The sequence below is a fragment of the Tenrec ecaudatus genome, chromosome 18 (assembly GCF_050624435.1).
Source record: "Tenrec ecaudatus isolate mTenEca1 chromosome 18, mTenEca1.hap1, whole genome shotgun sequence".
Lineage (NCBI taxonomy): Eukaryota > Metazoa > Chordata > Mammalia > Afrosoricida > Tenrecidae > Tenrec > Tenrec ecaudatus.
The window spans coordinates 797,296-824,230 of NC_134547.1; the positions used below are offsets into that span (position 1 = coordinate 797,296).

At 50.0% G+C, this 26,935-nt stretch overlaps 2 protein-coding genes across 9 annotated transcripts in view; one reads left to right on the forward strand and one right to left on the reverse strand.

Moving 5' to 3' along the window:
• Nucleotides 1–1,772: 1,772 nt before the first annotated feature.
• Nucleotides 1,773–12,654, forward strand: ZSCAN18 (zinc finger and SCAN domain containing 18). 2 transcript variants are annotated; one of them, XM_075536493.1, is made up of 7 exons: nucleotides 1,773–1,928; nucleotides 4,846–5,329; nucleotides 6,275–6,337; nucleotides 7,631–7,722; nucleotides 9,081–9,183; nucleotides 10,019–10,111; nucleotides 10,948–12,654. In XM_075536493.1, the coding sequence occupies exons 2-7, from the start codon at nucleotides 4,888–4,890 to the stop codon at nucleotides 11,613–11,615; spliced, it is 1,461 nt and encodes a 486-aa protein (XP_075392608.1). In that variant the 5' UTR covers nucleotides 1,773–1,928; nucleotides 4,846–4,887; the 3' UTR covers nucleotides 11,616–12,654. The 2 variants fall into 2 exon arrangements, with proteins under 2 accessions (XP_075392608.1, XP_075392609.1); XM_075536494.1 differs by lacking the exon at nucleotides 1,773–1,928 and adding an exon at nucleotides 2,309–2,884.
• The window catches only part of ZNF135 (zinc finger protein 135), a 47,223-nt gene continuing 32,007 nt past the window's right edge, over nucleotides 11,720–26,935 (reverse strand). For 3 of the 7 annotated variants that reach the window (XM_075536467.1, XM_075536466.1, XM_075536468.1), the window contains 2 exons: nucleotides 26,438–26,524; nucleotides 11,720–18,029 (listed from right to left, as the gene is read on the reverse strand). In XM_075536467.1, the coding sequence (XP_075392582.1) occupies nucleotides 16,300–18,029; nucleotides 26,438–26,524 (1,817 nt within the window). In that variant the 3' untranslated portion in view covers nucleotides 11,720–16,299. Of the gene's footprint in view, nucleotides 18,030–26,251; nucleotides 26,525–26,935 lie in introns of all 7 variants that reach the window. The other 4 variants (XR_012780835.1, XR_012780834.1, XR_012780837.1 and 1 more) reach the window with 2 other exon arrangements.

Sequence of the window (26,935 nt, forward strand, 5' to 3'; positions counted from 1 at the left end):
AGGGGGCGCGGAGGAGGAAAATGAGCTGATGCCAGGGGCTTAAGTGGAGAGCAAATATTTTACGAATGATGAGGGTAACGAATGTACAAATGTGCTTTATACAATTGATTAATGTATGGATTGTGATAAGAATTGTATTGTGATAGTTAGCCTAAGTGGAACCATCTTGTAGCAGTCTCCATTTTGTATCAAGCTATGGAAATTCCCCTGAGTTTAAGGTCAAGCAAACATTGGCCAGAAAATAGCAGCTGCAAGATAAGGCCACACATCTATCTGAAAGAAAAAAAAGTTTTAAAATGTCAAGGCTAACCGCAAGGTCTGCTTCTGTTCTTGCTTGCTTGCTTGCACAGCTGCAAAGCCCCCATTGTTTACCACACCCCATAAAAACCCAAGTCTGTGAGCGATCGGGCCAGCTCTCCTTCTCCTCAGAGGGTTGGTCCCTACGCAGGTTCTTTTTTTTTTTTTTTTCCTTTTCTGTCCTCCTTTAATAAACTGTTTTGCTGCTTACCAGAGACTGAGTTGTTCTTGTCCGGTTCATGGACAACGGGAAGAGCCCATAATAAAATGATTACAATATATATATTTAAACTCTTGGAAACCCACAGGGATTTAATGATTTGACCTGCAGGGCTGCCATGAGTTGGGATGGACTTGATGGCAGGGAGTTTGGTTGGTTGGTTTCTGAGGCAGTAATCAGGACAATTGGTATTGGCAAAAACACAGGCCAACGGAACATAACTGATTTTTGACAATGATTCAAAGGGAGAAAGAATACTTTTTCCTGCAAATAATGCTGGAACAATGATTCCTTAAATCAGTGGTTCTCAAACTTCCTAATGCCACCACCCTTTAATAAAGTAGCTCATGCTGTGGTGACCCCCCAACCATAAAATTATTTTTGTTGCTACTTCATAACTGTAATTTTTCTACTGTTATGAATTGGGCGACTCCTGTGAAAGGTCATTCGACCCCCAAAGGGGTAGCAACCCACAGGTTGAGAACTGTTGTCTTAGATAAAGAGATCTTGTCTTAATCTCACTCCTCCTAATCACATGAACTCAAAATAGATCACAGACTTAATATGTACAATGGAATGCTATGAAACTCTTTTCAAAGAATCTCCTGTGGGAAACTGAGGACCTAGTGTAGAGAATTTGCTCGCATACACTTTTTTCCTTGTCCTCAGTTTCCCACACTCTGTTTTGTGGCTCTCCCCACCTCTGGGGGCTTTGCCTCTGTCCCTCTTTGTGTCTGTTTTTTTTTTCTCTCCCCACCCTCCCCGCCCCGCCCACACCTGTGTCTCTTTTTATTATCTTATCATCGCAGAGTATGTCTCCTGGTCTCTTACGTCTTTCTCTTTTGCTCTCTGGGTCTCAGTCTATTCCTTTTTTTCTGTCTGTCTTCCTCTCTGTGCCTAGGCCTCTCTTCGCATCCCACCTCCAAGTCTCTGTCCTTTCCTGTCTGTCCCATCTCTGCTCTTCCTCTCCCTTCCTCTTTGGATATGCACATCTCTCCTCGGCTCCATCCCTCTTGTTTCTGCCTCTCCCCATTATGCTTCAGTTTCTCCCTCTTAGTCTCTTGTCTTTGCTTGTCAGGGGGAAATAGAATTTTTTTTTTTGCCTCCGCTGTTTACCCTTTTCCATGGCATCGAAAGGGGTATGGGCACAACTTGCGACGCGGACGAGGGCTATCATTCTGATTGGCTGTCCGCGTCTCTAGGCCCCGCCCCGGTCCCGCCGCCTTCTGGGAGTCGTAGTCCCGGGGCGCGGGAATCAGTGCGCAGGCGCAGTCTGGCCCGCTGCCATCCGGGCTTCTGGCCTGTGGCGCCGGGAGCTGCCTGGGGCTGCGGCGCTGAGATCGGCGCGGCTGTTTTCCTGAGCGGGCGTTAACTGTCTCGCTCGTGCGTCCCGCGCGGCTGCGTCCCGGGGGTGAGCTGTGGGGCTCGAGAGGAGAGGGGCTGGGCGCCCATCGTGGGGGTGGGGTCCCCGTCGTGGCGGCCTGAGGGGCGGGCGGGCGTGTGGGGGGGGGGCTGAAGGGGCGGTGGGCCCCTGGGAGGCGGGGGCGCGCGGCGGGAGAGGAGTCGGGGCTGCGTGGGGGGTGGGGCAGGAGGGGCCTGAGGCGTCCCTGTGGAAGCCCGGCTGCGGACCCCGGGGGTAAGGGCGGGGTGGGGGCGGGGCGCCGCCGGGGCTTCGGGCCAGGCTCCCCTCAGGGTGCGTGTGGCTCACTTAGCCCTTGTGGGGGTGCCGGAGCCTTTCTGGGGGAGCGGTTGGGAGCCGTTGGGGGCGGGGAAAGAGGTAAGGGGAAAGGCCCGTGGGGCTATGGGCCTCCCTCTTCTGGCTGGCTGGACTGGGGGTGTCCCTGTGAGGTGAAGGTGGGACGTCCGTGAGGAGAAGGGAAAGAGGAGGGGCCAACGGTCGAGCGGACCCTAGGCCCTAGGGCCTGCTGGGTATGAATTCTAGGAGGGCGAGAGTCAGCGCGAGCGCGTAGGGGTGATGGAGGGAAAGATCTGTGAAATCCCACTTCTTCCTTTATCTTACGAACGGGACTCCAGGTTAGGGCTGTAAGGGTCTGTCTGTAACGACCGAAAACCCCCAGGGTGGGGGTGGGGTCACAATCAGCTTGCCGGGCAGCAGAGCCCTGCTTTAACTGAGTAGGGTGTGTTGGTAGTGGTGAGGAACACGGCTTCATTAAACAGAGTTTATGGATTTAACAAATACTGAGCCAGCCACTGCCCAGGTCCGAAGACCTGCTTCTTCGCATTCCAGTGGAGAGGGCATCAGCAGAAGGGTAAAATGCCACAGAAGTGAGGTTGGGGGTGTGGGAGCAGGCAGGGAAGAAGAAAGAAGACATCTCTGAGGGGTGTTCAGATCCAGGCCTCTAGGAGGTGAGAAAAGAGTAACCTGGTCCAGAGGGAGGGAGGGAGGGAGCTGAGAGGAAAGGGGAGTCAAGGTGGTACTGGTGATGATGATGGTGTAGTATGAGTCTTTTATCTCTTTGATAATTGGGACTTGTCTTCTGTAAGCGCTTAGCAATCTGCACTTACCTTTAAACCCTGCTTTCCTGGCCACAGGGGAGAAGGGAGCAGTCAACAATGAGCCACTGCCTTATTCTTTAACAGCCGATTCCTGGTGGTGCCATGGTTAAAGCACTCACTGAAAGCTAGCAATTTAAACCTACCAGCTGCTCTTGGGCAAGAGGATGTGACAATCAGCTTTCCTAAAGATAAACCGCCCAAGGACCCCATGGGGCAGTCTTACTCTGCCCTAGAGGGTTGTTTTGAGTTGGAATCAACTCCATAGCAGTGGGTTTTACGGAGGTAATAGTTACATACCATAAACTACCCATTAAAAGTGTACAGATCAGTGATTTTTAGTATATTCACAGAGTTGTGTGACCATCACCATAGTGCATTTCACAGTATCCCTTATCCAGGAAGAGGCCTGTATCTTACCTGGTGCTGCGCTGTTAGCAGAAATGTCCCAAGCAGAGGGTTTTAACAAAGAGAAATTTGTTCTCACAGTTGAGGAGGCTAGAAGTACAATTTCCGAACATTGGTTCTGGGGGAAGGTCATTTCTCTGGGCCCTAGTTCTAAGGAGGCTAACCTGCAAGGACCATGCATCCAAGGGGTGCTCTCCACTGCCAACTCTCCTTTCTTGGTAATAGTAGGTCTCTCTGATCTCCCCTCGTTTGTTTAATTTCTTTAATATCTCAAAACTGGTTGACTCATCATAACCCTGTAGATTGTACCGTGCCCCACTAACATAACCGATTTTACCTCATTAGTTTCATAGAGGTTAGGACTCCAATACACGGGATAATTGCAGCCCTTCACAAATTCTGTTCCAGATGTTTAGCTGGTTTAAGGGGAGAAGCAATCCAGATACCTAGCCTTTCCATGTTATTTTAAACTGCAGACCCTAAAATATTCTTTGCTAAATAAACCTTTTATTTCTGGGATTAAATCCAAACCTGTCATTATGCGTCACATAATTCTGTATGTAAAGGAGCATTGTTGGACTGTAGTGATCAACAACCACACACTGGGTGGCTTAGAAGCACAGAATTGCAGGACTTACCTTGGAGATAGTGTAGGTTTGGTGCCAGATCACAGCACTAGCGTAACTATTGCCATAAAGCTAGTCACATAAGATTTTGGTTCCCCAGTGCATGTAAAACTTATTATCTACAAAATCCCAACTTATTATCTACACTTTACTGTAACTTAGTAAGTGCAGTATCAGGATGAAAAGGGTATGAATCCAGAATGATCAAAATCCAGCACACAGAAAGTAAGTTCATGTGTTGGGGCAATTGGGATCAGCAGATTGGCTTTTTGCAGGGTTGGCACACACCCTCAATTTGCCCTACGGCCTCAGTGAAGCACAGTAGAGCAAAGCACCATAAAATGAGGTGTGTGTGTGTGTTATGTACACATATTTACAGCTCTGGATGTCAGACATCTAAAATCACGATGTTGAAGGTGGGAGGGAAGGCCAACATAATAGCACACTGACAACAGTGCCTGATAGGAAACTGGGTAGGTGGCCCGTCCATGTTTCAGGGGTGTGGTGAGGAGACCGCTTTAAAAAAGGAGGGTGAGAATGGTTGCACAACTCAAAGAATGTAGCTCACGCCACCAGAATGTACATGGGAATGCTGGTGAATTAATGTATGCTCCGTGTATGCAGTCAGCAACAATAAACTGTTTAGAAAATTACGAATGTAAGCTATTGGCAGGGCTGGGCTCCCACTGAAGGTTCCAGGGAGATCCTTCCCTTGCCAGTGCTAGCTTGGCATTTCTTGGGTTCCTTGGTTTGGAGGCACAGCTGCATTTTCTGGTGCAGGTTCGCAAAGAGAAGGTGTCTGCCAAGCAGGCAGCGGCCAACATGGGGGAACCCTGGGCCATCCGGGAGTGCTCCCCTGCCACCCTGGAGTTCTCCCGTCGGCACTTCCGAAAGTTCGTTTACCAGGAGGCTGAGGGCCCCCAAGAGGCCGTGGCCCGACTGCGGGAGCTGTGCCAGCAGTGGCTGCGGCCTGAGGTGCACTCCAAGGAGCAGATGCTGGAGCTGCTGGTGCTGGAGCAGTTCCTGGGCATCCTGCCCAAGGAGGTCCGGGCCTGGGTGATGGCTCACCATCCTAAGAGCTGCCACGAGGCGGCCTACCTGGTGGAGGGCCTGACTGAGGGCCTGGAGGAGCCAGGGGAAGCTGCCGCCCCTAGGGCAGAGCGTGCTTTAGAAGGAACAGGCCACGAGCAAAGGTGTTCTGGAAGAACTGGCATCGGTGGAGAGCGGCTTGCCCAAGAGAACTCATTTCCTGCAGGTCAAAGAGGTGAGCATCTCAGCCTCATTGGTCAAGACCACTGCTTGGGCTCCTGCCCTCCCTCATATCTGCCTTCCCCATGTGCAGAAGCAGTAGGAACTGTGGAAGGAGGGCCAGGCAAGACTTAGCCCTTTAAGAGCTGGGTAAACGATCAGGGCGCCTTTCTGAACCCAAAGTTTCGGAGTGGGTGTGCAGGTGGCAGTGAACACTATGTCTGAGGACTTATCCTGTGGGCCAGGGTCAGAAGCCTGGGTCCCTGCCTGTCTCCTGTGAGTTAGCTGTGTGATTATTCGTTGGGGTCCAACCTCTGCTGCTATAGCAGAAAAGCACAAGCGAGTGCTTTCATACACACAGATTTATCTTCTCATAGGAGACTAGAAGTCCAAATTTAGGGTGCACACTCTAGGGAAGGCTTACTCTGTGTGTGAATCTGAAAGCCGTTGTTCTGTGAGCTACTGCCCCACATTGATCTTGGTATGTTCCCACCCCACTCCACCCCCATCTCTGCTCCCACCCCTTGCTTGTTTGATCTCTTTTATAATATTTCAAGAGAGATCACTTAGGACAGAACCTTAGAGTAGTACTTTCTTATTAGCATACCAAAGAAGCCCCAGTCCTAAGTGGGACTATAACCACTGGTGTAGAGTAGCCCTGGTGTAGTGGTTACCTGTTGGGCTGCATGGTTGACAGTTCAAAACCACCAGCAGCCCCTCTGGAGAAAGATTGGGTTTTCTCCTCCTGCAAACAGCCTTGGAAACCCACTGGGGCTTGCTATGAGTCCGCATTGACTCTTATGGCAGTGAGTTTGGTTTGATAGCGGTTAGGATTTACAACACTTGAGGATACAATTTAATCCACAACAGTCCTCTTTAGTATCTACAGGGATGCTGTCCTCAGGTTTGGGGGGGGGGTCTGTGTGGGAAATTGCTGAGCTATACTGTCTGCCATTACCAGGTGGGCCGCCGAGTGCCATCCAAGACCCAGAATCCAGGGAGACTTGGTCGCGCCCTGAGGCCCGTGAGTGACTGCTGGGCCCGGTGGGCTGGTGGTGGTGGTGTGGTGTGGTGTCTGACCTGTTGTGGACGGGTAAAGGGCACTGTGTTACCATGCACGTTTTGAAGTCTGTGGTAAGTTCAGGGCTCGTGTAGGCTCTATAAAACTTGCAATGATATTCTTTTTTTCCCTCCTCCTGTGATATTATACATATTGTATGTGTTTAATACAAGCTTTGACATAGGAGGAAAAAAGTAATAGTCTCCCCAACTTCTCACCCACTCACTAAAAATAAACCCAGATGGCACAGTCAAGGGCCTATCCCCATCGTTCACATACCCTTCTCTCTAACACACACACACTCTCTCTTTCTCTCTCTCTTCCTCTCTCTCCCACTTCCTCTCTCTCCCCTCTCTCCCTCCAAGGGAGCCTGTTCCGAGCAGTCCCTACAGCTCTCGCTCCAGGCCTTCAACAGAGATGTGCTACTGTCCCCTCGCATAATTGTGTGGCTTCCTGTGTAGCCTTTGGGTTGATGTAGCCTCGGAGCTCACTGTCATGGTTTGGTTTCTGCTCTTCCGAGAAAGCTGCAGCACAACACCCTCAGCTGTGTGTTTGGCAGCTGTGTTTGTGCAGGTTGAGTTCTCAACGTGGGGCCATTGGCCAAAGGCACGAGGATTTAACACTTCTCATAAGACAAATTTCAACGTGGTTTGCCAAAATTTTGGTGGCTCTTTTCAGTGCCAGGGAGCCCTGGTGCTGTAGTGATCGTGCATCCAGGTGCTAACTGCAAGGTCAGCAGTTCAAAAGGACACCAGCTGCTCCTCAGGAGAAAGACAGGGTTTTCTACTACTATAAAGATTTGCAGCCCCGGAACCCCCCAGGGGCACTTCAACCTGTCTGATAGGGTCTCTGTGAGTTGGCTTCACACGATAGTGAGTTTGGTGGTGAGTTTTTCATTTGCTGCCATTATTTGAACACACCTGTTTTCTGCAGCCTTGGCAGCATTATTTATTGTTGCTTTTAAACTGGTTTTAAAAACAAACAAACAAACTGATTTTCATCGATCCCAGGGGTGAAACATCCGATGTCCTTCTTGGTTGTAGTGGAATTTCGGGGTCCTGGGTGGGCCTGTTCTCTTCTCTGTTGCTCTGTGAACTGAGGTCAGCTGCTCTGGTAATTGAGCCTGGGATGCAGTCTTCCCCACCCTCAGTCTAAAACCCCTTCATTCTCTTTCGGGGCAAGACCTGTGCGGGAGGAACAGTGGGCACCTCCCTGGCTGGCTGAAGAGTGTTCACCTTTGTCTGTCTTTCATTCCAGAACAGCCCTCGGTGGACAGTGTGCATTCGGATCAGGGTAGACTCCATGAGGAGACACCTGAAGAGGCTAGACCTGCCGCAGCCGAGCCACAGGTGGGTGGGGCCCCTGTGTCTCCTGGCAGGTGGAGGTCATTGCTGGCCCTGGGGCAGGCTAGACTGATCAGCTGACCCCTGAGGAGGAGAGTCTGTGTCACTCTGGTTGTCCAGCACCTTATCCCTCCATCCTTACTGATAAGTTGCCCAGTGGGATCCCCAGACAGGCCAGCATAGGAGGTGGGCGAAGTAGAAGGCTGGTGGACTGGGAGTTGGGGGCTTGTGTGCTCAGCAGGGGATGTTCAGGTGCTGCCAGCCTCCGGGCCACAGTGGGGAAGAACCCAGCGTGTCCTCACAGCAAACCTGGAAACAAGCAACACTCACAGATTGTGGACCCACTGGTGGGGGAAAGAGCAGGGAACTGCAAGGCTGCCCAGAGCCACTGACAGCAGACCTCTGAGCTGGGCTGGGGTGAGCAGAAGCTTGTCTCAGAGCCTTGGGGAGAGGGTCGGGGGTGAGCACTGAGTGTCCCCAGGACACAGGAATGAGATTGGGCTGAATGGCAAGGGCTGGGAAACTGGGGTAATAGAGGGAAGGATCATGTCCCTGCTTCAATTTCTCCTTCAGCCCAGTCTGTCCTGATTGCCCTGAACTTGCTTCACCGCTGCTTTTGCCTTCAAGAGGGCTGTCATCACCAGACACAATGAATTCCCCTCCACTCAGCACCCTGCCCCACTACTACCCTCGAGCTACTGCCCCCAAGCCCAGTCCTGCACAGGGGCCAGGGGTTGCCCACATTTGAGAACATGATCCAACTCCTTGTCACAGCCAATGGGCAGCCCTGGTTCTTCTTGGCTCCTTACAGGTGCTGTCCCCACTTCCCTGGAGGCCCAGGTGGCCCCTGGACCTCCTGGTCTTTTTTTTAATGGGGGGCTCTTACAACTCTTATCACAATCGGACCTCCTGGTCTTGCTGCTGGGCCTCCTCTCACCCGGGCATGCTGCCCTGGTTTCTGCTTTCAGGGCAGAGAACATTGCTGTCCTATTCTCACTGGGTGTGAGGCTGAGGAGAAGCTCAGAGGATGACAGAACCCTTGGGATCTTCCCCAGCAGTGGACCTCAACCTGGGGGGTGTTGTCCCTCAGGATATTTGGGGACGTCTGGAGATGTTTCTGAACGTCACACGAGGAGGGAGGTCAGGATGAAGACGCCACAATAAAGGTCGAGTGTGCAGGAAGCATGGCCTTCCAGTGATAGCCGGTAGTCTGGCTCCAGGGAAACGGCCCTGCCTGCTGTGTGACGCATAGTAGTAAGAAGATCCCAGGGTAGTGCTGCTGGTGCCACTGTTGGGCCGGCCCCTCCCTCTGAATGGGAGGGAGAGTCAGGTGCTGGCTGACCAGGATCCTGCTGCCTTTTCAGGAGCCCAGGCTGTTACCTGAACTATCGCTGCACTCAAGGGACTGGAGCCTGCTGGACCCCGTGGAGGAGAACCTGAGGACCTACCAGAAGCTGCTGATGTGCGGTAAGACAGACAGCAGGGGCTGCTCGGCCCCCCGAGCTGTAGTACCCTCCATCTTCTGCCCTTGCTTGGCTGCAGCACAGCCTGTTCTAACCTCCCCCAAGCACTTGTGGTGATGAGGGTTTGTGGGGTGTTGCTAGCATTTGAAGGTGAACACCTTGGCCAAGGACTGCCCCTTTCCTGGGTACGCATTTGAATTCTGCAAGGGCCCCAGGGTTTCCATGTCTGCAGGTCCTGCCTGTGGGACCTGAAGACCCTAGGTGTGGTGATGAGACATGGTCAATTTCTCTGGGTGGAGGGTGAGCAACTCCATATTCTTGCCCCCAGAAACTCTCCGTTGTAGTGTAGTGAGGCACCAGAAAGCTCGTTGTGGTTTCATTTTGTTTTCTTACATATTTTTACTTATTTAATTTTTAAAAATTAAATACTTTTATTGGGTGCTCTTACATCTCTTATCATAATCCATACATTCATCCATTGTGTCAAGCACATTTGTACATAGTTTGCCATCATTTTCAAAGCATTTTCTTTCTACTTGAGCCCTTGAGATCAGCTCATTTTTCCCCCTCCTCCCATTTTCTTATATTTTCAAAATTGTTTGACCCTGCATCCCTCACATCTCAGTCTTGTCCAGGTGGGCCCTTCCCCTTTGCTCCACACCCCCCACCCCACCCCTATCCCATCCATCCCCAGAAACCTAGCTCAGTGGGACTCTGACAAGAGGCATCTTGCCTGGACTGGAATCCTGACCCTGGCTGTCCACAGGACAGGCCTGTTGATTGCTTTCAGTTGTGGTCTCAAGGCCTCTGAGCTCTTTTGGTGTTATGGCCCCACACAGAATTTCAGCTTGCCCAGCCTGATGGGGTCTCCAGGTCAGAAACAGATGAACTTCAGTTGGTGGAGGGAGCAACAGCTGGAGCCAGTCCTTCAGGTGAGTCCTTCAGTGCTGGCCAGGGCAGGAGGTGGGAAACATGCTGGCCAAGAGAGACTCTCCACAGCTCAGTCAACCTCAGCAAAGCCCTCAACTTAGACCTCATTCATTATCCTCCTCCTGTGAGTCCCCACAGCACCCCTCCTCCCACTTCTTTCACAGGAGAAGATAGGGGATCTATTTCAATGATCCCCTGCTGCATAAAATGAGGGATTAGTAATTATCATGATTGTCTGGGTGGATTTAGCTGGGAAGCTGCTCTGTGCTATCTGGTGGCTGAGGGACCCACTCAAGGCCAGGCATGTGGGTGCTCAGATAGATAGGGCTGAAATGTCCAGACAGCCTCACGGCTATTGGGTGGCTACATTACCTCTGCAAGTGGTCAGTTCCGCTTACTCATGATGTGGCAGCTGGGTTCCAAGAGAGAGCATTCCAGGAGGGTTGGCACCATTATGTGTACTTAGCGAATCTCTTGCTTACGACATGTGTGCTAATGTCCCATTGGCTGCAGCAGGCCACACAGCCAATTGAGTGTCTATGTGTGGGTGTTGGGGTCAGGGAGTGGCATGAATCTCAGGTGTGGTTCACTGAGGACCACCTTTCTATCCTCCCCTCACAGTCACCGTCCTCCATGCCTGGCATCTGTTGCTGCCATTTTCGTTCCCTGCTCATATAGTTGTTTCCATTTTGAGGCCCGAGGACTCAGGAGCACTCACATTTTGGGCCTCTTTCGGGCAGTAGGAATAGGCAGGGAAACACAGTGGTATATGTCTGACCCCTTGTGGGAGACGGTGATAGAGAGGTTCACAAGGACCATTCTCATTTCCCCTCCTCAGGCACCAAGTGGGAGGAAGAAGAGCCACAGAAGGTGCTGGATGCCCAAGAGGGGCAATCACGCCCCGTCGTCATAGTCCACAGGCAATCAGTCATCCAGAAGCCAGCGCAGGGTAGGGGTGGAGCTGGGGAGCTGGGCAGAGCTATGGCTGCAGACCCAGCCAGCCCACCCGTAGGACTGGGAAGAAAGCGGCCCCACCCTGAGTATCTAGGTCAGCAGCCCCCCAACTATGGCTCCAGAATGTATCAGCAGCAGCCATGCCTTGTGAGGGAGAAGCCTGCTGCAGCTGGCAATGGGACTCGGTCCCGGGGTGGACAGGCCTGGGGTGCGTCCGCCTGGGGCTGCCCTGGGACTGCAGAGCCTGAGGGGGTCCAAGGGAAGCCCTATGTGTGCAGTGAGTGCGGGGAGGCCTTTGCGTGGATCTCATACTTTTTCGAGCACCGCAGGAGACACACTGGCAGGCAGCGCTACGCATGCCAAGGCTGCTGGAAGACCTTCCGCTTCAGCATGGCACTGGCTGAGCACCGTAAGACCCACGAGAAAGAGAAAGCCTGCATGCTACGGAGGGCCCTCAACACCCAACGGGCCACACATGGAGCCCAAGCTGCCGGAAGGTCTGGCAGGCTCCTGGAGGGCCTGCAGGGGGACACCGTCCCCTGTGCCATCTGAGACATGGAGAGCAAGCACCGTGGGTAAGAGCACTCTGCTGTATGTCCCCTCAAGAAGGGTGCCTTCTGGCTGAACATCCCGAATGCTGCAGGGCTCCTTTGAAATTTGTTTTTGGTTTTCTGTGATGCTGGTGTGCGGGGAAAGCTGCTTAGTTTCTGAAGCACTTCACCTGCCTGGTCCCCCGGAAGCCCTGGGCCTATGCCTGAAGCAGATGCTGTTGTCCTCAGTGGGAGCCTCCAGTTGTGAAATGACCACATTTGCTTCTGCAGCCATTTTAGTGCCACCTACACATTGGAACACTTGATGTTGTGCAAAGCATAGAGTTGCCTTCAATTGTGTGTGCTCTGCTGTTCGTTCGTTCTTGACGCTAACTTTCCCTAGTTTCCTCCTGTTTGAGCTCCTCAGGGTCGCTGTTCAGGAAGCAATCTTGCCAACTCTTTTGGCCTTGTCGTAGCTACAACGTGTCAAATTGACTTCTGAATCCTGAAATGCAGCATCTGTTTCTTATTTAATTCGTTTGTCTTAATCTGTGTGGAATTGTTTATAGAGATCCTAAAAGCACCCAGAGCCTCGTAAGGCAGGGTTTTCAAACTGTCAGCCTGTTAGTGAATTGTGAAGTCAACTTAGCATTTCAAAGCAGTGAACTAGGACACATCAGAATGTATATTACACTGTAAACGCAAGTATTTTGTGAAACTTTCCAGCCAAAAATCTAAATATGGGAACTGAATTGCAATAAAAAATGCATATCTCACTGGAGGTTATAATCAAAAGTCTGAAACCACTAGTAAAGGTTGAGGAGCAGGAGCTATTTCTGCAAGGACACAGGAAAACAAAACTTCTGAGTTACATATTGTGATTGTTTGACTTTTGCATGTAATCTCAGATTACAGCACTCTTTCCATTCTATGTGAGTGTAAAGTTAATTGCTCTTTAGACACAAAAGCTAGTGCCTCTTTCTGTTGCTGTGTTTGAGTAATCGATCTGCTCAGACAGTAATAAAAGACATAATAAATAAAGGATGAGTTCCTCACTCTCATTACAGTCTGATGGCTTGTGATTGTTATGGCTGTGGCTTATGGGAGTGGGGGGGAGTGGTTTTCTGCTCCATGCAGGAACTCCGGAATCCAGGCTCCACCCCTATTGTGCCTTCATTCTCCACTAGATCTTTGGAACAAGAGGGAAAGGTCCACTGTTCAGGCAACACATCACTTTCCTCCTCACACTGAGAAGAACAAACAAGGCTCATGTCACTGGTGCAAGTCAAGGTCAGACAGATCTGAAGGTGGGCAAATGCCTAACCAGGTAGGACCTTCTTTACCAGGTGAGGGCTTTCTCTTCATTTGATAGGTGGTAGGAAGCAACTGGAGGCTGTGAGTTGGAAGTGATCCAACTGTAAAACCCAAAACTACTCGTTGCTATAGAATTGATTCGACTCTTGGCGACCCTATAGGACAGGGTAGAACTGCCCCTGTGGGTTTCCCAGATTGTAACTTTCCAGTAATAGAAAGCCCCACCTTTCTCCCACGGAGCAGTTTTGAACTGCCGATTGCAGCCCAGCCTCTAATTCCACGCCACCATGGCTCCTCAGGTACAGGAACTAGAAAGTACCTTTAGATCTTAGTTACTATGTAAACAAATTTCCCCCTGACCAAATGGCATGAAATGCAATTCTGCCTGGTTTGGGAAAGATTAGTTTTTTGTACTCTATGATGTCTAGGCTTCAGTTGGGAATTTGGGAGCCCTAGAGTGAAAGCTGGGGGGCTGGAATCTGAGGATTGACTCAACATGTCTCAGGAGTTTGGGAAGTAGCACTGCTGGCTAGAGCCCCTAAATGGGACCTCTGTGGTTTGGCATGCTCAAAGAACAGAAGTCCTCGTGTCAGACTTGCTACAATGGCCTCTCCGAGCTCCCAGCATAAGTGTTCCGTATACAACCAGAAGCTGCCTAGCCTTTTCCTCATCCTCAGAAGACATCCCCAATCTGCAGTCTGATCTGGCTAGGAAATGCATCTTCCTATCTTGTTTACTTTTGGTGTCAATAATTAAAACTATATTAGCTACGAATCCAATTAGGCCAGACCCTTTAGAGTTAGGAATGCAGTTTTCCTCATATCCTAGGTTTAGCTCATTTACATTCTCTTTGCTGGCTGGGTGCCATCAGGGAGGGGAGAGTCATCGCCCCTGGTTTAGTGATTTCTCTGGGTTCCAACTCCTTGTTGCATCCCCATTTGTAACCAGAATGGGGCTAGGAGTAGTTGTGAATGGAAAATAGGGGTCTGCACACGATGTACACTGGTACAGATAGGAACTAGAATGTGTAAAAACAAAAGATTACTAAATATCAGAATTAACAGTCCAAGAGATTAACTTGTCTTTTTCCAAATCTTGAAAAATATTCCAATGTGAAGGTGTAATTGTGCATAAATGGTGACTTAGAAAAGAAAAAAGCCCTCTATTTATTTAAATAATTGTCTTGGGGGCTCTTACCACAATCCCTACATACATCCATTTTGTCAAGCACCTTTGTACATGTTGCCATCATTTTAAAAAGCATTTTATTTGGGGCTCATATAACTCATTGCAATCCATATACACACCCATTGTGTTAAGCACATTTGTACATTGTCATCATTCTCAAAACATTTGCTTTCCACTTGAGCCCTTGGTATCAGCTCATTTCTCCCCTCCCTCACCCCCCCCATGAACCCTTGATAATTTACAATTATTTTGTCATATCTTACACTGTCTTATGTCTCCCTTTACCCACTTTACTGTTATCCATCCCCCAGGGAGGAAGTTATATGTAGATCCTTGTAAGTGGTTCCCCCTTTCTACCCTACCTTTCCTCCACCCTCCTGGTATCGCTACTCTCCACTGGTTCTGAGGGGTTCATCTGTCCTAGATTCCGTTTCCAGTTCCTATCTGCACCAGTGTACAGCCTCTGATCTAGCCAGGGGTGTAAGGTTGAATTGGGATCATGATAGTGGGGGATGAAGGAGGAAGCATTTAAGAACTAGAGGAAAGTTGTGTTTCATCGATGCTACACTGCACTCTGAGTGACTCGTCTCCTTCCCACTACTACTCTGCAAAGGGATGTCCAGTTGCTTACATATGGGCCTTGGGTCCCCACCCCACACTCCCCCTCATTCACGATGATTTTTTGTTCTTTGGTGCTTGATACCTGATCCCTTTGACACATAGGCAGGTGTGCGTCCATGTGGATTTTGTTGCTTCTGGGCTAGATGGCCACTTGTTTACCTTTGAGCCTTTAAGTCCCCAGACGCTATATCTCTCAATAGCCAGGCACCATCAGCCTTCTTCACCTCACTTGCTTGTGCACACATTTGCCCTCAGTGTTTGTATGGGGAAGGTGAGCACACAATGATTTTTTGTTCTTTGATGTCTTCTACCTGATCCCCTTCAACACGTGATCACACAGGCTGGTATGCTTCCTCCATGTGGGAAAAGTCCTCTATAAAACAACATCTGAGTTTCAAATCCCCAAGACTCCTGAAAAGAAATAGAATAGAGTAGCAAAAGCCATCTCATACCAGGTGAGCTGGGATAAAGTTGGGAGAGGAGGAGAGGAGGGGCGGGAGGCAGCTGCAACGGTTGATACATAACTACCACCCCCACCACACACCCAGGTTGAGGAGGAACAGAAGCCACAGTGGGAGACAGTGCTTGCTGTCAGATATGAAAATAATTTATAATTTATCAATGGGTTGGGGGAAGATTTGATATCAAGGGCTCAAGTAGTAAATGTTTAGAAAATGATGGCAACATGTACAAATATGTTTAATACAATTGAGGTATGGATTGCTATAAGAGCTGTAAAGAATCCCCAATAAAATGATATATTTTTAAAAAGCCCTCTCAAATCTGAAATTCCATGGCAGCGGATCTACATTTCAAGTTTTTCCACAACAAACTCTTCATTAATATTGCATATGGTTAATTTGTTACAAAATAATGCACAGGTAATTTAATCTGCTTACAGTATGAAGCCTTAAAACTTTGTGATTAAATGATACCACCTTTTAACCCTAATTTCTCAGATTTTTGAAGCTCCCTCATATGCTCACTGAATAATTTACATTTAAATCAGAAAGCTTTGTGCTGAGACAGTTGAATATCTGTGGTAATCCATAAATGTTACACTTCATTCTGAAACACATCCCACCATATTGATTTCTTGAGAGTCAATTGCATCCTAACTTACACTGTCACACCCTAAGGACATAATGTGCAATAATATTCATTTTGGCTTGCTTTCGTTAATTTGGAAAGGCATTTATTACATTTCTCGCCACTTTGAAATCTGGATGGAATATGGTGAATCTTTGGAGAGAAGCCATCCCCAGATTCACTATATTGTTTCTATTACAGGTTTTTATCATCTAGCTTAGAGGACACTCACTCATGGTTGAAGACTTTAAACATTACTTATCTCCATATTTACCTACTGTCTGATCATATAAATAGGAATGGATAAGCTAGGTCTAGGCATTCCTATGATCATTCCCATCAGTGTGAACTGTTCTAGGGTTGACTGGGGTGCATTGTGTGTGAAGATTTAGTATTGTTTGTGTTGTTTCTCATTAGTGTGACTTCCAGAAGTTGAAGAGAACAGGGACTATGGCTTAAGGTTTCCCTATAATCCCACCACTGGCAGGGTGGGGCTACCCAGTATGAGTTCTCTGGTGCTTGGTAAGGGAGGAGCTATGTGTGAAGGCTCTCCCACAGTCCCTGCACTCATACGGCTTCTCTCCTGTGTGAATCCTCCGGTGTTGAGTGAGGTGGGTGCTCTGCCTGAAGGACTTCCCACAATCCTGACATTCATAAGGCTTTTCTCCTGTGTGTGTTTTTTCATGCTGGCTGAGTGATGAGCTGTGGCTGAAGGTTTTCCCACACTCATTGCACCCGTAGGGTTTTTCCTTGGTGTGAAGCCTTTGGTGTTCTATAAGAAGGGAGCTCTGGCTGAAGGCTCTGCCACATTCATGACATTCATAGGGCTTCTCTCCTGTGTGGATCCTCTGATGCTGGACGAGGGGGGCGAGCTGGCTGAAGGCTCTACCGCATTCATTACATTCGTAGGGCTTTTCTCCAGTGTGAATCCGCTGGTGTTTAGATAAAGATGAACTGTGGCTGAAGGCCTTTCCGCAGTCATTACATTCATAGGGTTTCTCTCCTGTGTGGATTCTCTGGTGCTGAGTGAGGTGGGTGCTCTGCCGGAAGGCCTTCCCACACTGGTTACACTCATAGGGCTTCTCGCCTGTGTGTGTTCTTTCATGTTGGCTGAGTGACGAGCTGTGGCTGAAGGTTTTCCCACACTCATTGCACCCGTAGGGTTTCTCGCCTGTGTGGATCCTCCGATGTTCAGTCAGGAGTGTGCTCTGACTGAAGGCCTTCCCACACTCACTGCACTCATAGGGCTTCTCTCCGGTGTGCGTCCTCTGATGCTGAATCAGTGGGGTGATTTGGGTGAAGGCTTTGCCACACTCGTGGCACTCATAAGGCTTCTCCCCAGTGTGGATTCGCTGGTGTTTGGTCAAGGATGAGCTGTGGCTGAAGGCTTTGCCACATTCTCCACACTGGTAAGGCTTCTCTCCAGTGTGGATTCGCAGGTGCTGGGTGAGGTGGATACTTTGCCGGAAGGCTTTCCCACATTCACTGCACTCATAGGGCTTCTCACCTGTGTGAGTCCGCTCATGTTGGCTGAAGGAGGATCTAAAACTGAAAGATTTTCCACACTCGCCACACTCATAGGGCTTCTCACCTGTGTGAGTTCTCTGGTGCTGGATCAGTGGGGCAATTTGGTTGAAGGTCCTCCCACACTGATTGCACTTGTAGGGTTTCTCACCAGTGTGGATTCTCTGGTGTTTGGTGAGTGCCGAGCTGTTTCGGAAGCCTTTTCCGCATTCATGACATTCATATGGTCTCTCCCCTGTGTGTGTCCTGTGGTGTTCTATAAGAGCTGAACTGTGACTGAAGGCCTTTCCACATTCCCTACATCGATAGGGTTTCTCTTTTGTAGACGTTTTCTGGTGAATATTAGAGTCTGCTTTTGGTTCCTTTTCAGGTAATCCTGACATATGGGTATCTTGTCTCTCAGGAGTCATTGGTTCATCAGGAGTCATTGGTTGTGTTGAGAGACTGGCATTTGGATGCAGGTTTTCTCCAAACTCATTGCCCTGTTGCTGCTCCCAAGCAAATATTTTCACAGGTGTGACAGCAGCTTGCACCACACAGTTGTCTGAACTGTCACAACTGAATACTCTGTGACCTTTGGCATCTTCACTTCTGGACGACCATCCCTCAGGAATCTTTTTTACCAGTATATCATGACATAGTTCTTCAGAGATGTCTTGCCATAGAGTTGAGAGTTTCACTTTACATCTAGTTCCTAAGCCTGAAAGAAAAAAATGGAAATGTTCCTTAGTGCCTTTTGTAGAACAAAAAGAATTTTGGGGTAGGAGGAGTGGATGGATAAAACTGATGACTTTGAAAGGTTGAAAGCACAATTGACTCTAGCCACTTTAAAATGGGGCCTTGTAAACCAGGGAAAGAAAAATTTCAGGAGGAAGGTAGAGAGAGTATTGGGAAGAAATGGGGCAAGAAGCATGGCTGGAGATTGCAAAAGAAGAAAAGGATTGAGGGAGGCAGCATAATGGGAACATGTGGACAGATGTGCCAGCTTTGCATGGTGCAGAGTGACACTGCAGTTTCACACTGGATACGCAAGTCTTCACAAGGCATGGTATTGATAGAGGAAAAGGTCTCATGGGAAAGGATCACCACCGCTATCTCTGGTCATGAAGATCTATTCCTTTTCCAGAAACATTCGACTGTTCTATCATTGCATCTCAGATATAAAGAAGCCCATCTACTCCTCCCAAACCAGAATTAGCTAAAGCATCCATAAGAGGATTGCTGAATGACCTGTGGTGTCTTTGAATCGGGTTTACTTTCTGTGTAAGTGGGAACACCTATTAGAGACTTTTATACACGTTAGTGAACATTACACCTACACTCATAGCAAAAACTCAAGACAGTATGCTTGAATTCATTAATAAGTAAATGTATTCTCTCTTCGTTCTGCCTAAAAAGTCTGCCTGTGAATCTAGGTACCCAGTCTTCCTCAGGCCACAGCCTTAGTGCAAGTTTGTAGCCACCCTCCTCAAAATTGGCCTTGAGGTAGTTATTTAAATTCCAGAAACAAGAAAAAAAAAAAGTAAAAATCCAGAAACAAGAAAAAACTAATTGACAAAAATAACATTGAGGTTAACATTGGGGTTTGGAATCATGATGGATGAAGACTTAAGAGAGCATTCTAGCGAGTTAGAGCTATACTTTGTGTGGTTTTCAATGATTGTGGTAATTTGTTGACAGCAATAGGAAGCTAATACATCGAGTAAACAACACTCATGACTTATGAATGACAAGTCTCTGCTAGCCATTTGTAGGATCGCTGACAATACAATAAATATTTGCAACCAAAATGACACGAAATAATGGCCAATATACATAAAGTCAACACATAAATAAGAAACTCAACCAATACCACCCAAACCCTAGCCCTTCCAGGAGGAGTTCATCAGTTTTCTGCAGAGCTGTGCATCACCTCTGATTATCAGGGAGTGAATGCAAAGTCCACTTTCCTGCTTACCAGACAGACTACAAACAGTTTAAAGGGCTAGTGAGTACTGTGGAAAGAGGCATCTACCACTGGGGAGCACTTCCTTGGAAGATATTTTGAATGAAAATTTGTGAATAAACACAAAAGATGGTGAAAATACAAAGTCCGGGATTTATAGTAAGCAAGAATCAACACTGCAAAACCAGCTGGGATTTGGAAGACAGGCATGTATCGCTTTTGCAGTTGGCAACTACTGTTTTTAAGGCAGAAATCCTATTGTCCGATGATGATACACTTCGCCATGACCCTACCTATCAGAGTTTCATGCCCCTTCACGCGGAATAGCGACAACGTTCGAGATCATGTGATGTTTGTCCCAGGTGTGGCCAGAAAAAGTCCCCTTTCACTTATCCCAAGGGAATTTTTGCTGCCAAGTCCAAGATGAGATCAGATATCCTGGTGATATAATAGTTAAGTGCTCAACTGCTAACCAAATGCTGGTGTTTCAAATCCACCTGCTGTCACAGGGAAGAAAACCCCAAATGACCTGCTACCATAACAATGATGGACACTTCAGGGATAGAGTGGGTTTGGATCCCCATCACCAGAATAGTTAATATTGCTAGAAAGTGAGCCACACAAAGGTTTTTGTTTCCCATTGTATGAAAGAGAGATGTTTGCACTATTCTGTCCTCTGTTAAGTGTGCAATGCTGTTGTTGTTAGGTACCATCGAGTTCGCGACGACTCACTGTAACCCTATGTATAACAGAATGAAACACTGCCCGGTCCTGAGCCATTCTCAAAATTGTTCTTCTGTCTGAGCCCATTATTGCAGCATGTGTCAATCCATCTCATCAAGGGTCTTCCTCGTTTGCTCTGGCCCTCCACTTTACCAAGCAGGATGCCCTTCTTCAGAGACTGGTCTCTCCTGACAACAGCACCAAGGCATGTGAGACAAAGTGTGCAACAGCGTCGTGAAAAAGTTTGAAATGCGAGAGAACGAACAACTTGTGACAACAAAGGAACACACTGCTACTGGGAAACTGACAGCGATAAACAGACCTGCTCGACGCAGAGTTGTCTGAAAGCTCCAATTGGATAAACATGCCAATCTGGGAAGTGGAAGAAAACGAGATGCCCGTGCCGCCTAGGAAACACTCTGGGGCAGTTCTAGTCTGTCCTGTGGGGTCACTAGGAGTGAGAATCTACTTGAGACACAACCAAAGGTGGTAGCATAGTACATAGATAGCTACCTCCTGACGTCCTGCTAGAGTAACCCCCTCCCCCAAGTCACGAGAAGCCTGCTGAAGAGTACGAGTGATTATGTAAAATAGAACAAAGCTCTAGTCCTGTACCCGGCCACACCGAACCCACTGTCACTGAGTTGATTTGGACTCATCTGAAACCTCTCAAGGATTTCTAACACTAAATCTTAATGGGAGCAGCCAGCTTTATATTACTCCCATGGAGTAGCTGGTGGGTTTGAACTGATGACCTTGAGGCTAGCAGCCCAACACCTAACCGGTAACTCCTTCTGTCCCTATAGGTAAGAATAAAAACAGCTTGCAAACACAGGGGAGATGAGGACTATGGAAGGGACAGCATGGGTAAGGTGCAAGGAGGCCTGGGAACAGGGTATCTTCACAATGACAATACTGTCATATACGCCGTGTGGCCTAGGAGAAAACAAATACATGAATACATTCTCCAATCTTGGGGTTGGGGAGATAAGTGCTGGTAAGGTAAATCATATAGAAGCAGTAGCTCTTTTGACACAACTTAATCTTTACACTTCTGTTCCAAAAAATACAATGAAACAGAGATCCTGCCTGCTCTATGGGAGGCACCAGGTTGAGAGGTTTACAGGATGCTTCACTTGATCCTCAAAACAATGCCTCACTGTGGGGGATGCTCATTGCCCACCCACCCCCACCCACAACTCAATGAATGGAGTTTCCCTCAATAGCTCATTGGAAAAAAGGGTTGGGCCAGGATTCTAACCCAGACCGGCCGGGTCCAGTGCCGGTCCAATATACACTGGTCAGACAAGTGTGCGGCCTCCCTGAGAAATAAGAACCCGGTCAAGGGTGATGTGTGATTCAGCTCCAGCTGGACCTGCCACCTAGCTCCTCTTTGGACAAACACGTGTCTGCACCTATGAAGGGCAGCACTGTGACCATCTGGGCCATGGGGGCAGGGCCTGAGAGAGCCACGGGGCACGTCCCCACCTTAGGCAGAACCCCACAGGTATCCACACAGCACTCCTGAAAACAGACTCCCAGCAACCCACAGGGCAGAGCAGCACGGCCCCAGGCTTTGCGAGCTTTGCGAGGCTGTCATCTGCACTCGGCAGCAGTGGGTTAGTCTTTTGGGGAGCTAATTCCCAAGGCTTGATCCCCCGGAGCCACTGCCTGAGATTGAACTGCTAACCTTTTAATTAGCAGCTGAGCTCCTAACCTTTGTGCCAGCAGGGCCCCTTCCTGGAAATCTTCCACATAAACCTGACTTGGATGTAAAAAAATGCAGGCAGGCGCTGGAACAAAAGAGATGAAGAGAAGCAGCAGGTGGAAGTGGGCCCAGGGAACATGAAATTGTGGGTCGAGGGGGCCACTGGGCAGCAGGTTGCAACGGACTGAATTGATGTTGGCATGGGGACACATCAGTCTGACTCACATTTCCACAAGAGGCTGCTTCCTGCCTGAATCACATTAGGGCTCTGTGGTTTTCAAGGCTCTTACGCATCACAGTGGGGGACACCAAGGACTGGGCAGAGTTTATGTGGACAAATTCTTTATTCGCATGCTTGAGGAAGCCTGATAGGCCAGGATTCCCGTTTGTGAGTGGGAGAAGAGGCCCAGTCATGTTCTCCTAATGAACAAAATCCCCACTGTATCCTCCTAGCATAGTACAACCTTCCTGTCCCCTCTTCCAAGCACGTGGCTAGTTCCCATCCAGCCGACTGCGCTCTGTGGGAACAGACATGTTGCTACTGCTCTCCATGCTGGGGACAGTCACTTCCGCTTACATGCCCCAGCACTCGAGCTAGGCTAGTCCCCCAATGAGTTCAGGGACCTCTAAGGTTAAGCTACTACCCACTTTATTATGTGGGCAGGTGTCAGTGGTTGGGCGCGGAGGGCGTGCATGCCCCAAGACTATCAGTTGGTGAAAGAATGCATTTTCTGTTTCTCCCACTCGGTCCTGGTTCCTGGAGGTGAGCACCCCAAAACTTGTCTGCCTCTTTATTTCTTTCCTTTGATTATACAAGCATCCCTTAGGACCTGTTAAGATGTGGACTGGCTCCTACATCAGAGTCAGGTGCAAGTTCACCCTCAGGATTTTCATTTTCAGAGAAACATAGTGCAGACAGCAGCTAGGGGGCACGGCCAAGGCCTACCAGGGAGTGGGGTGGAGGGAGGCAGATGGAGGGTCAGACCAGGTCAATATGTGTCACCCCCGACACCACGTGCAGCTGTCTCCACAGGAGGGGCATCAGGTCCTCTGCTCTTGGCAGAATCTGCCTCCATTTCAAGTCCTCTCAGGAAAAGCGGGGGGGGGGGGGGGGGTGCAGCAGCAGGTGTGTCGAGCTGGGTGTTGCTAGACAGACCCAGCAATGGCCTCAGGCGGTCAGGCTTCAAGTCCCAGGCCCCTCCCTTGCCCCCCCCCCAGCCCATCTCTTCACCATCCTATGTGTGGGGCTCCTCATGTGTTAGGATGAAGAAGCTCCTCAGAGGGCTTCTGTTAGGCAGGCGTAGTCAGTGCACGTAAGGGGAGGCCCAGCGCCCAGTACTCTGTCAGGCTGGCAGGGCCCTTGGGGACATGCCGTTTTCTTTCACCCAATTCCTAGATTCCATAGGTGTCGCTCAGCCATTATTGATCCAGCACGACTGAACACCCAGAGTGCAGTGGGTGTGGCTGTGCATTGGGCTGCTAAGTGCAAGGTCAGCGGGTCAATACCATCAGCTGGTCTGCCGGAGAAAGAAGAAGCTTTCTACTCCCCTAACGAGTTACAGTCTCACACACCCAAAGGACAGGTCCTACCCTGTCATACAGGATCGCTATTGATCAGAATTGAGCTTAAGGCAGTGGGAGAATGACATAAGCTGGAACTGACTGACGGGGCAACAAGGGGCTTGATTTGTCTTTTTAAACTGAGCACAGGGCACCTTTAGGTGCTGCACATGCCGCAGCACCCAGAGGCGTGAGTGCCTGCCTTTGCGGTGCCCATGGCCTGGTGGTGGGGAAGGAGCTGCCGGCAGGGCAAACCTCGAGGCCCTGCAGATCCCAGGCGAGACGAGACACGGGCACAGACACAGGCACACGCCCTGAAGTGGGAAGGAGAAGGGGAGGAAGGGTGTGACCAGAGCCTGGCTCGGGTCAGACAGAGCTGGGCTCAGCGAAACAGCTCACTGACCAGTTGATTCTGATGCCATGACTCAGCCAGGCTGTGTCCACATGGCCCATCTCACCTTGAGCCCCCGGAATCCCGCCTGCTACTCTTTCCCTAACAGATGGAGATTCACCCTGGGTCTGCTTCAGATCGGCTACCACTATGATCCATGATGAGATGGCAGCTCCCAGGACCCGAGGCCAAGGACCCTGGGGTTGTCAGTTTCTGCCAGGGGGCTTGGTGCGGTCGACCTTCAGCAAGGGTCAAGAAAGCCAGTTCCAGGCAGTAAAGTCCCCTGCCTTCTTTAGAAGCAAAACCCAAACCAACCACAGAAAAGGAAGCCCAGGCAGAAGCTCAAGGCCTGGGTATACAGACAAACCCCTCTGTAGTGTGCTGTGCCCCACTCTCCGGATGCTACGTCTGTCACAGAGGGAACGGCTGCGGTCACCTGTGCAGAATAAAGGACCGTTTTCCTACAGCCCGTGCTCACCTGGTGTGTGCCAGGCCACCTTTTGGTAATGCTCACAACAACGTGCAATGTTTTCACCACACCACTGCACGCCAAAGTGCATGTGAGGAAATCTTCCACACGCACTGGGGACCCCGTGTCTGCGCAGCTTACTGGATTGCTATACTTGCTTTATTGCATGGGTCTGTAAGCCAACTTGGACACCTGGCTCCTTGCAGCTGGTGACTGGGTGCAGAGCAGGGGTCTGGGGCCCTGTTCTGAGAAAGTCTGTCACATCCCACCAGTCCCTCTGGGACCTGCCTGTCCTGAGCAGCCGAGGGTAACCAAGGGCCCCAGATTGTGGGCCCCATTCTGATGCGTCTGCCGGCTCAGGAGGGGATGGCGGTGACAAAGATGGTGCTGACCTCTGTGGGGTCCAGCTGGAGGGACAGTGAAAATGTAAAAACACAAAAACAGGTGACACCATCACCACCTACTGCCTCAGGCCCGGTGCAGGCCACACAAGACCACGGGGGGTCAATGTGGATTACCCACGCACAGTAGGTGCTCAGAGAGTGGTCGGTAATGATGAGCATGCTGGGGCTGGCAGCCAATGGCATGTGTCACCCTGTCAGTGCTGCCAGTGACCCCGTGAGGTAAGGACGATGAGGAAACAGGCATGGCAAGGGGAGTCACAAGTCTAAGGCTGCACAACTAAAGGAACCTCAGATACCTGGCTTCGGCTCGGCCTGTCAGTCCCCCGTGAGACTCCCCAGGACCCAAGACACACTGAAAGAGCCAGCACCACACCTGGGGTCATAGAACGGGAGGCAGCTCCCTGACACCCAACACACACTGAAGGCTGTAGAAGCTCACCTCTTCCTGAGAGGCGCCCTGGTCCAGGAGGGCGTCCTGGAGGAAGAGCACAAGTGTGGCCCTGGGGGCCTTCCTGCTGCTTGGACCGCCAGAGGCAGAAGCTCTTGCTGAGGCCCCAGACTGCATGCGCTGGCCCTGGGGACCTCATTCTCAGCCCTCCTGCTATACACACATATATACAGAAAGGTCCCCACGTTGTTTCCCCATATTATGACACATGTCTATACACTTGGAGATCTGCCTGAGGGTATCAGCCATCTAGAGCAATCAGACCCTATTGTCCATCCCACCCTAGGTAAGGATAAGGTAAGGATAGTGGGTGGTTTCCCTGGAGGAAAGCCCAGAGACCAGGTCAAGTCAACTCAAGGACCAAGGTTAGGCTGCCATCTTGAATCTAGGCTCCGCCCATCTTGTCACATGTGTACCCCTAGTGCCTCCGCTTCCTACTGTGTGTGCACCGCTAGCTCATCCCCTTCCTGCTGCGTGCCTATGCCTATTGCACAACCCCTTCCTGTTCCGTATGTGGTTACCTGTAATCGGGGCTTGCACATCCCCCAAATGTATACCACCTGGGATTGGAAATATACTCTCTCTCTTCTCCCACCTTCGCATGGACCACCAGGAGGGGCTGGGTGAGCACGCTGCCATGAAATGTGTCTGACGATTCTATTCCCTCTCCTGTTTTCTATGACTTTACTCTCACTTTCATATACTTGTGCCGGACAGCTGCGCCTAAGGACCCCTCAGTTGTTGGGCCTTGGGTGGGTGGCAAATCTAACATCTTTGTTTGGACCAGGAGCCCCGTGGGGTGGGGAGTCTGGGTCCTGCATCTGTGGGGCCTGGAACAGCACCTGGAAGGACACCTGGCTCCTCGCAGCTGACTCAGTGTCAGCGGAGTGACTGGGTGCAGAGCAGGGGCCCGAGGCACAGTTCTGAGAAAGTCTCAGTCACATCCCATCAGTGTGACACATGCCACACTGCCTGGTTCACTGTGTTAGGCAGGGTTCTCTAGAGAAACAACCAGGACACTTAAAATGATTATATATCTATATGAGGAAAGGTTTATACAGCGAGAAGGAATATAACAGCTAATTAGTCCACACAGCAGTACAAAGGACTCAGTTTAACTCACTTTCATGGAACAGTGAATACATTGGAAGTCCACAGTCAAGGAAGCAGACAGCAGGGTAGGTCAACAATAGTCAGTAGCTTGGAAGCTTAGTGAACTCAAGCAATGCAAGGCGACAGGATGCACCACCCTCAAGCTCAAGCGATGTACGTACCAGCAGCGTGGCCAAGCAAGTCTTGAAGGAGCCTCAAGCTCTAGCAACACGATCCATGGGTTGCTTGTCCCACAAGTAGGCCAGTCAGCATAAATGACATGGGAGATCTGGGGAGGACACAGAGCTGGCCGAGAATGTGCTACCTGGCAGGGCCTTTGGAGGCTGAGCAAGAGGCCAGTGACGTACTCACTATGCTGCTGGCAGCCAGAAGTCCAAGACGCATTTCCTCCTCCTCTGGCCTCTTACAAAACAGCTCCGGCTCCTCAGCAGCACCTGAGGGAGAGAGGCGACGAGAGGCTGGACCAGATTCAGAGTTTTCCCAGAGCCCCATGAGGTTGCGCCATGGAGCTGCTACAGCCCCAAGCCACCTGGAGGGAAACCTTGACCAGGCATGTCTGGAGCACCACCCGTGCACCTGACACAAACTCAGGTGTTGTTCCAGGAGCCCTTGTTATCTCCTACCCGATCCCACAGGTGAGGAAATGGAGGCCTGGGAGTGTGGGAAGGCCACAGCTCTGTCGCACAGCCAGTTTTCTCAAGTGATGCTGCTGTTGCTGGAAAATCCGACAGCCCTGGGATCCCAGCCCGGCCTGAGCAGTACCAGCCAGGTGAACCGTTCCTTTAGGGAAAGGCAAGGTGGTCCCAGCTAAAGGCTGGCTGTTGACCCTGCCCAATTGTGCTGCA

Coding starts and splice junctions, on each gene's coding strand:
- ZSCAN18 (XM_075536493.1), top strand. CDS start 4,888: ATGGGGGAACCCTGGGCCATCCGGGAGTGCTCCCCTGCCACCCTGGAG. Junction 9,184..10,018: donor CCAGAAGCTGCTGATGTGCG/GTAAGACAGACA, acceptor GGCCCCACACAG/AATTTCAGCTTGCCCAGCCT. Junction 10,112..10,947: donor AGCTGGAGCCAGTCCTTCAG/GTGAGTCCTTCA, acceptor TCCCCTCCTCAG/GCACCAAGTGGGAGGAAGAA.